This window comes from Lathyrus oleraceus, chromosome 3 (assembly GCF_024323335.1).
Source record: "Lathyrus oleraceus cultivar Zhongwan6 chromosome 3, CAAS_Psat_ZW6_1.0, whole genome shotgun sequence".
Taxonomy (NCBI): Eukaryota; Viridiplantae; Streptophyta; class Magnoliopsida; order Fabales; family Fabaceae; genus Lathyrus; species Lathyrus oleraceus.
The window spans coordinates 276,396,384-276,406,772 of record NC_066581.1 but is presented as its reverse complement, the minus strand read 5'-3'; the positions used below and the strand labels follow the sequence as shown (position 1 = coordinate 276,406,772).

The 10,389-nt window shown below is 28.6% G+C and overlaps 1 protein-coding gene across 1 annotated transcript; it reads right to left on the bottom strand.

Moving 5' to 3' along the window:
• Positions 1 to 3,886: 3,886 nt before the first annotated feature.
• LOC127126977 (WRKY transcription factor SUSIBA2) lies at positions 3,887 to 7,448 on the bottom strand. The gene is made up of 5 exons (XM_051056052.1): positions 7,019 to 7,448; positions 6,194 to 6,322; positions 5,178 to 6,010; positions 4,932 to 5,090; positions 3,887 to 4,694 (listed from the first exon to the last, which is right to left on the bottom strand). The coding sequence occupies exons 1-5, from the start codon at positions 7,286 to 7,288 to the stop codon at positions 3,956 to 3,958; spliced, it is 2,130 nt and encodes a 709-aa protein (XP_050912009.1). The 5' UTR covers positions 7,289 to 7,448; the 3' UTR covers positions 3,887 to 3,955.
• Positions 7,449 to 10,389: the final 2,941 nt, after the last annotated feature.

The window sequence follows — 10,389 nt, the reverse complement described above, 5'->3', positions numbered from 1 at the left end:
TTCATAGATAAATTCATTAGATATATGTAGATTTATCTGTTAGAGAAGAAAAGTGAGGTGCACACTAGTTTTAAGAGGTTCAATTTGCTAATTGAAAAGCAGGTTGAATATGCAATCAAATGGTTGGGAACAAATGGTGATGGTGAGTATACCTTAACTGAATTTGCTCAGATTTGTGAAAAAAAGGAAAGCATGAACTTATAACACCATACAATATATTATCCTTTTAAATTATTTAATAATTTAGATAACTCTTAATTTTAGTAGATATTTTAAGGCTTATTTGAGTTATAGATTTAATGATCACATCCATTTGAAATCAAAGTATGCAGAGGAAGTGTGTCGTTTTATTAATTTTATTCGTTCTTATAAACTTAAATCAATAGTTTGCATAATTAAAAAAAATTGAATATAGTTTTCAACTGTAAATTTATATAAAAGGAATTGAATAATTTCACTTTAGATTTTTTAAGTGTTTTCTTGATTTGTCGCAAGCTTCTAGTTTCAAGGACGAAACTATTATATTTATAGCTATTTTTTATTTGTTATAATAATTTTAACTTTTCATAATATAAAAAATTGGTTTTATTTTTATGGGATTTTGTTTAATGAGAGAATTATATTTTAATATCTTAGACTTTCTATTTCGAGGACGAAACTATTTTAAGAGAGTAAGAATGTAACGTCATGATATTTTTATATACAATATATTTATCATTTTAGTAAGTTTAGTTATTTATTCGATAATTTATTTTAGGGTGGTCCTCCTAAATATTTCAAATTTCATTTTTAGTCCCTAAAAATATTTTTTTCAAAGAATGATTCTCCTAAAATTTTTCATCCATACTTTTGATTTATAATACTAAAACCGTCGTCAAAACTGTCGCTAATTTAGTCACTAAGTAATAAACCGTCACTAAAATCGTCGCTAATTCAGTTGCTAAGTTGCAGAATAGACAAAAAGTGTGGATAGAAAATTTTATGACGATCATTATTTGAAGGAAATATTTTGAGGGACTAAAAACGAAATTTGAGATATTTAAGAGGAACATAAACATATTTAATCCTTTATTTTATGTATAAAATGATATTTTAATTATTATATTATTTAATAGTTTTATAAGTATTATAATGTTTTAATGTGATTATTTTAAAAAATAATATTTTAATTATGATTAAATAAAAATGATAATAAATTAGTATGAAAAATGATATATAAAACTTATTTTTAATAGAAATTTAAAAAAGTTATTTATAATAATAAAATAATAATAATAATAATAATAATAATATAATAATAATAATAATAATAATAATAATAATAATAATAATAATAATAATAATAATAATAATAATAATAATAATAATAATAATAATAATAATAATAATATAGTGAGAAAGAAACGAAAAAAAAGGATTGTTTCCATAAAATAGGTAAATGTGAATATATCATGGATTAGGTGTCAAATAAGAAACAAATAAATTTTAAAAAAATCTATTTGTCATTACGAGGCTGAAGTGAGAGTAAGCTTAAGTGAATTGTGGTGATGGAGGATTATGTCTTCCAACACAGAGGAGTGATGACCTATAAAGTTAGCACTTCAATGCTCAAGTCAGTATATGAAGAAGAAAAGTGAAAATGAAATTGTGTTTGAAACTTATTACCTGATTTTAGCGTCATCTTTATATATAGTAGAGATGGAATAACTAACTTTCTATTAGTTATGAGCAAATTATGTAGAGTTGTTGCATGTTTTATAGTTGAGATTTTTGATGGTCATTAGAATGATAATCTCCGCGTATTAATAAGATTTTGGAAGAAGTGAAACCTTTATCCGATTGTTGGCCGGGTCGGTATGGTCGACAGAAACCCATCCAGGGTTGGTCTGACCGACCCAGAACAAAACCTAATAACCCTGAAGGAACTTTAGCAATGTGGATGCATTATGTAGAAAATATGAAACAATCAAATGGGAAGGTTGATTACAAACTTGTAGAATTAGGAATGTTTGGAAGTTACTATTTTAGAAGTTCTGATTCTAGTAGTCATAATGATAGTGATCCTATTTTCCTCTATTTTCCCCAGGACGAGCAATGATGTCAGTGGCCGCCAGTAGTTTAAAACATGAGAGTGTTGAAGATTTTGAAATCCTCTATAAGATTAAGAATACGATGACCTTCTTTGGTAAAAATATAAATTTATCCAGTGTGAGTAATGAGGGAGATGTGATATTATAGCCCTGTATTGAAGATGAGAGGCCTAACATGGAGGTGTCTTTTGATTCAGATGGAGAGTTTTTTTATATGTACCTCCGGTCATTTATGACCTAGGGGTACTAATTTATTTCACTGTGTTTGAATATGAGGTCCATAAGACCATGGCTTTTAACCCTCTAAGATATCCTTGAATGATTGGGGTTTTATCAGGGTATTTGAGATCATTTATAGGTATTTTTAGTGCCATCTTTAAGTAAGGCTGGCTGGGTGACCATAGACTCCCTTTTTGGAGTGATTCTTTTCACCATGCATTCCACTAACTACAAGAACTGGAAAGACAGATTAATGATAGTGAGGGAGAGAGACAATTGCTCTATGATGATGTTTGAGGAGACTGGTGAACACCAGTTTCCATTCTACAGGACAAATAAACCGACACCAATAAATGACTTATATCACGATTTTTTGAGGGGAGACGAAAAGAGAGATTTTCGATCTCTTGGAAATGTTATACACTATAATATAAGGGAAATGGTGGAGTACGACGAGAGTGATGATGGTGATGTTGAGATTGATAATCACATAAGTAAGTTTTAGGTGCAATTGAGCATCGTGTCTTGATGTTATTATTTATTCTCGTCTTTCTTTCTTTTTTCTTGCATGAATGAGGGCTCCAATGACCATTGTTGAGAAAAAAGTCACTAACGCTAGGAAAAAGGATCAAAGAGGCACTAAGTGGTCAATCGATCCTAAAAGTGATCATGCCAATATGATTCTCCGGGGTAAAAGAAGGCATCCGAAGATAGGAATATAAACTTGTCAAACCTGGGACAGTTGAAGCAACAACTTCTCCAATCTAGATTAAAAAATCTAGGGCAGTTGAAGCAACGTCTTCTCCGGTGTAGGTTCAAAAACATAAATTTCTCTAAGAAAAAGATACCGTAGATTTGGATTCTATGGACTCCTTCAACCTTGAGGGAACATTGTTATAGAGAAACATTTCCATGACTCCTAAGGAGAGACCTACACTTTGGAACAAGGGTTTTCATGTAAGAGAATTTCGTGGGATCACATTGACTTCCCCACAAACTTCCTTAATGATCACAAAATAGAGACCCAGTTAAGGGTTGGGCAGATGTCCAACTTGATATAGGTTCGTCTTCTAAAGATTCTTAAGCTGGAACGAGTGATGTTCAATGCTTATAGCCAATCAAATTTCAATGTTGGAGAGATTTTAAGACTAGGCTGAACACCATGAAATAGACGTTCATTCAGACCAAGATGTCGTTGAAGTTTACCACTAAAGGGCATGATGAAGCACAACGATCTTTGGGCGAGCCAAAGGAAATGCAAAAAAACAAAAGACGAGGAAGTAAAAACGTTGAAAGTGTCATGTGAGAAACTTGGCAATGCCTTTGACTAGGCGCTGAAATCAAAATGTAAGTAGTGAAACCACCTATTAATAACAAACATTGGTATGAAAAGAATACCATACTATGTTTGATTGTTTAAAAAAATACACAAAAACTGTGAAACAACAAAAATGATAGGACAAAATAAAGTTACATACCAAGAACTAGATACACAATGTTGTTATGAAATTTGTATAATAACACTAAATTTTGTTACAACAAGTATTTGAAAAATTGAAATAACAATGATAAGACAATAGATCTTCCAAAACTACAAGAAAAAAAATCAATAAAACATGTTTTTTCTAACTATTGTAAAAAACATATTATGAAGGGAAGTTATGCATGAGACTTTGATAAATGGACTGTGGTGGTGATGTTGATGGTGGATTCAGTGAGGAACTTGCATGATCAAAAGAAGATGGACATGAAGTATACAAAGCATCATCATTCAACTCCTCTTTAGGCCTTAGGAGTCCTGTATCAAAGTCCCTCATCTGTTGATTTGAAAGGTAAGACTGAACATAATTCATTGGTTTTCCATAGTTGAGATTAATTCCATCTAGAGAAAAATTTCCAGATGAAGGAAGATTCAATGGCAACGGCATTGGAAATTCTGGGAAAATCGGGGGCATATGTCCGACTTGAGGCGCAACACCACATTCGAGATTCGTTCCATAGGAGCATCCATATGGTACAATATTATCCAAGGAAGAATACGGCATTTGGGCCATGGAGGAAGGTCCAAACTTCATATCATTAGCGAAACTTCCCATCAAACTTGACCGCACAAACTCATCGCTAAAATCGGGTTTTCTATCAAAATGAGATGCAATAGGCTGATGAGTTTCCGACTTTAGGATACCAGCACTCCCATGTAACCCATTAGCACCACTTGAATGTGAACCAAAATCGTTTGAGTTTATGTGATTGTTATTCTTAGCAGTTGGAACCTCATGGTTATGTTTTCCCTCATAAGTAGTAATCACAAATTTTAGATTGTGTGAAGCTCTTTCCACATGTTTCCTTACATTACATCCAGCACTTGTGCATTTGTAGTAGCTCCTACAAGAGATGGATGAGAGAATTTTACATACATAATACTAACTTATAACATCATACAGATTTGTTCAAATTCTGCAACACAACAGTGTGCTATAACACGATTAAAGCCGCTATTTGGCAACTTTTTGTAACAAGTAACATATCGGAAACAATGGTGATTTGTTCGAATTTTGCTACATCGACAATATTTTCTACTAAATAGGCCTACAAGTGAATAAGGAAAAGAAATATCATTACCTCGGGTTTGGATTCCCTTTGACAACCTTTTGCCCGTACTTTCGCCAACGATAACCATCATCAAGTATGTCGATTTCACTCTCGATTTGGACTACCACTCGCGGCTCACGAATAGCTCTCGCAGGCAGCAGGTGTTCAGCCGGATAGCTTTCCTTTTTCCTACAAAATAAAATTAAAGCAACAAACATAAGATTTATTTTTACTTATAATGCCAAAATAAAGACACTATCAAATAAAGTACAATACCTTCTTTTCAATTCCGATTCACCATCTTCCGCACTATCTTCATTCGGTAAAACCATTTGAGTGGATCCATCTTTGTTACCATCATGATTAACAAGTGCAGAAGAATTCTCTTGGGCTTCATCTGATTCAAACACACCTAATGATCTACCTCTCTTCGCAGGATTTGAATGCTCGGTCGTAAAAGAAGGCGGGGATGTCCTTCCTTGATCTTCAAGCTTCATCTTGGAACTATGGTTCACATCTTTTTCTCGCGAGTTAACTTTATCATTGGCTTCAGCAGTTTCTGAAATCTCATCATTCAAAGGTATTATTGATCCTCGACGATTCGAATGTGGTCTCTCATGGTTGTGATTACCCTTGTAAATAATCTCAGTTATCTGGCCATCATGCGATCTTTCAACTTTTTTCTTGACCTCACAAGTCGATTGAGTACATTTATAGTAGCTTCTTGGAAACTCACTTCCTTTTACTTGTTTTTGTCCATATTTTCTCCAGTTATAACCATCGTCAGTGTTCTTTGTTCCGGTTGCATAACCTGTTTCTTTTTGTTCTACTTCTAAAACATGTTGTCGTCCAATATCATCCGCGACCGGGATCGAATTTTCAAGAAGATTACTTTCATCACTAACTTCTTCGGAATGAGAGATGGGTACATCAATATTATCAATCATCAAATCTTCCAGTTTCAAATCATTGTGAAAAAGGAATCCATTATTTTTAAAGAAGTTATTTGAAAAATCTTCTGAGAATGGAAAATCTATTGGTAGTTGATCTTGGACAAATATTTGGTCTTCTTTATACTCTCCATTCATCATGTGATAATTATTACAACCCTGGCGAGTTCAAAATAATAGAAATATATTCTTAAGAAAGTTAAGACTTAGTAAAAAAATATGACTCTTAACATAATACATTTATATATGAAAAAAATATGATATGTATATTAATGTAAATAGTTTTACAGTATCACGATTTTAAGTAACAAGAAATACAATTCAAATATATATATAAGGTACCTGATTTAGAGAATTAGAATTAAAATCAGAGGAAGTAGAAATATCCATGTTTGCTTCGTCTTTTGTAATGGAAGTGAGCATTGGAGGTTGAAGCATTGAAAAACTCCCCGTGGTGGGAGACGGCATGACCTAAAACATATGAAAAAAAAAAACAAATACTGAGAAGACGAAACGAAACCATTTTTAAAATTCAAAATACTTGTCTGAGTATTTTCTTAATGAAAAATTACTCAGATATGATAGAAGATCTTCAATCTTAATATATAATAGTTTATATGGTAAGCCAATTTATAATTCAACTTTAAATGGTTTCTCGGTTAAATTGATTCATTTGGATTAGTTCCGTCGTAAGTCCAAATATAAAAATTAAAAAAATAAATTAACATAATGTTTTAAATATCACGACTAATTTTGTTTTATTAAAAAAAATTATATCATCTCAACTCGACCTAACCAAAGAAATAGGTAAAATGGATCAAGCAAGAAATATCAAACAAGCCCAGTAAAAAAGCGAAGAACCAGAAAACAAATACAATCAACAAACAAAGAGAAAAAACGGCAAGATTAAGGAATTCATCGATGACCTTCAACTTCAAAATCTAATATATAAGTGATTTAATTATTCTGACGAGTGCAACTTCGATTAAAAAAATAAATAATTATTCACTAATCCGAAGTTGTTTATAAAAAACGAGATTGTGATCAAGGTTTTAAAAAACAGTTGCCATAAAACCGTATCAGTATTAGGTTAATTCACTGAAGAACGCAATCAGTGTCGTAACATCTGTGCCGACCAAAATTACGCAACGCGGATGATAATGATACCTGAGAATTAGGAAGCATGACGGGGGAGTCAAGCAATGCGGCTGGACTAATTCCCGGCGGTATTGTGAGATGCGGTGAACAAGCTGGAAGCGAAACCAAAGGGGTTATTGTTGCATTTTTATTGAAACCTCTTCTCTCAGCTAAGCTTCTTTTGCATGGAAAATCGAAAAACCTCTCTCCTCTCGGATCTGATACAATGTTTCCATCACCTCCATTTTTGTTTTCATTCATACTATTGTTCATGTTACTTTCGTTTTTGTCTGGTTCCATTTTGGCTCTTTGTGGTTGTTACATTGAAACTCAACCGGGACAAAAGAGAGAATAAATCAGAATTTTGGGTGGTTCTTTCAGCTACAGTGTAATGTGAAGCTGAAACCAATGAAAGTGATGAGGTTTTGAAGATTATTCTGCTGAACCAAATCTATGTCTTCTCCTCTATACAATGCCCACAGCATCATATATAAATATAACATAAAAATTTTTAATTTCTTTATATAAAATAATATTTAATTTTTGTATGGTAAGTGACACATCTGTTAATTTGATATATATTAAGTAAAAATTATTAATAAAGAAATATCATAATAACTTTATTAAATTAATTTTATCAACTATTTTTTTTATTGTTTCAAAATATACGTCACTTTAGGATTATACGAATAATACAAATTAAGTAATTTAATTCATTTTTGTTTAAATTATTTTACAAAAATATATTTTATTAATAATGCATATAATCTTATTTTCGGATTTGATACAAAATATTTTTTAATTATTTTACAAAAATATATTTTATTATTGATATGAGAAAATATTTATAAAATAACAAAATAAACATTAATAATAAAATAAAACAATATTTTAAATGAGACAAGCTTTTGCAATAATAAGATATATTAAGAGACAAATTCAAAGAATACGTATATAGCTTTTTTGGAAGCAATGCATATAATACTAATTAAAAAACACAAACTTTATTTCTTTTTTATTTTTATTTTAAAGTTGATTATTTATAAAAGGGAATTAATTAATTTTGTTACTTTAAAAAAAATTATTTTGTCTATCTTTATCTTAACCTTTTATTATTTAATTTCACTTTTATTTTTTTATAAAAAATAATTAAAAATTATAATTATTATTACTACTTTTAACTTTTTCTAAAAACAATTGTAAATTTTTTTATAATTTAATCTATTAAAAATATATCATTCTGTCATATCAAATAAATAATTTAAATTTTTTAATTGAATTTGAAATGATACATAATTGTTATTAGTTGATAATATAAAATTAATTTATTCATTTACTATGCATCACTCAATTTTCTCAAATTATTATTTAAAAAAGAAAAACATAAAATATGGAAATAGTACAATTAAAAAAATAATTAATATATTGAAACAAAAATATATTATAACCAATCGACCTTAAAATTTGAAGGAGAATTGTTAGTGAAGTAGTTCTACACGTCAATTGATATAACAACATATAAACAAGTGTTACGGAAGAAGTGACATGTGAAAAATTACAAACAAATACAATGACCACATATCTTTAACCTAAAATAATACATTTTGTTATGTGGAATTTAATTGTTGTTTCATCAAATCTATTAGCAACTATTTTCGGATCTTCATATTCTTAGATTTACATCTTAACCAAATTTAATCTCAATTATTATGAGTTATATTTAATGATCTTATCTCCTTTGGTTTCTTCCAATTCATCATAAGTCACAAATCTCTATCTAGGATCCCAACCATTTTTTTCTTTCCTATGGTACCATATACATGGATAGCATTGTTTAGCTTTTTGTCATATATAATAAACTTTTCTAACTTTTCTTTAAAAAATATTATAATTCCAAATTCTTAAAAATAATGAAATTGAAAATCTTATTATTAAATAAAATAACAACTAGAAATAGTTTAGTTGTTTTAAAAAAAATTGAACTACGTCCATTTCAAATTACAATAGTTTAGTTGTTTTCAAAATAATTTGAACTTCGTCCATCTCAAATTACAATGTAAATTTTTTATCTCTAAGCAAGAAGATATAGTTTGAAATCTATATGTTTTATCTTATTTTTAATTGATATAAATTATTACAATATTGAATAAATTATGTATTGTAAGAACTTCAAAGAAAATTTTAATATAATATTAAAAAAGATATTCATCTATGTGAAAAAAGAATCAAAATTTTGAAAAAAATATATTTATTTAGATAACTATGAAATTTTTTATTTAAATTATATCTAAATAAACAACGGCTGATATCCATCACTTTCTTCTCATTTTTCTCAATTAGGAAAAAGCTAACAACTTACTATATTAAAAATTATATTAACAATTTAATAAAAAAAAAATTATCAGATTTCCATATATAAATATTTCTCTGTTTTCAAAATAAAATATACATTTTTTATGTTTTTTTTTAAAAGATAAAAGAAATAATTTATATTAATTAAAGTGACATTAATAAACATTTTACAATCGTGGAGATTCAGATAATCTACTTTGAGATTAGGAAGATAAACTTTTAACATTGAGAACCTCAAGTCATTAGTTAATAATAGGTTGATCACATTTGTTAAAATATAATGCAGGCATCTTTTTTAAATTTTTTTATTTATTTTTGAAAATCTTATAAAATCCAAAAATAAAATAATATTGTAATGAAAATAATAGAAATTTATAGAACGAGTTTAACTATATATGAGTTTTTATTTTATTTTAATTCTATATAGATAAATGAACTTTAATATTTAACCTTTCCTTCTAGTTTTTTTAATAAGGCAACAACCAAATTAACAATATAATTATAAATAAATAATTTTATAAATTGCATAAAATATATGAAACTTTCCATATCTCACGAATTCTATGAGTAAAAGGATAAAAAATACGGATTAGACAAATATAATAATATGTTTAATTATTTCACTAGTTAAAATATAATTAATAAATGAGATTTTAAAAAATGTTTTTTTGACCAGATACACTTTATTTCATGTTTGTTAATTTAGATTTATCTATAGAAGCGTTCAGACACGTACTTCCGTGTTTGTTTGTCCGTTTTTTAATTCACTGACAAATAAAAATGTAAATGATATATTTTTATATATTTATTTTTATTTTAATTTAAATTATTTACAAAATATAAAAAAAACAATAAAATAAAATAGATATGTAAGTCGCCATATAATCGTAAGTAAATGAGGAAATGTTTACTCAAATACCCCATTTTTTCAAAAAAAATCTCAAATTATCCAAGTTTCAAACAAAAAAAATACGTAAGGCATAGGCGCCACATGGTGCTGCAAATCTAATTGGCGTCCATGTGTTATTTGGAAGAGGAGCCGTCAATTG

Excerpts from the sequence above, each read along its gene's own strand:
- LOC127126977 (XM_051056052.1), bottom strand. The coding sequence starts at position 7,288 with ATGGAACCAGACAAAAACGAAAGTAACATGAACAATAGTATGAATGAA. Across the intron at positions 6,323-7,018 it reads TCATGCTTCCTAATTCTCAG|GTCATGCCGTCTCCCACCAC; the intron begins GTATCATTATCA and ends CATATGTTTTAG. Across the intron at positions 6,011-6,193 it reads ATTCTAATTCTCTAAATCAG|GGTTGTAATAATTATCACAT; the intron begins GTACCTTATATA and ends TGAACTCGCCAG.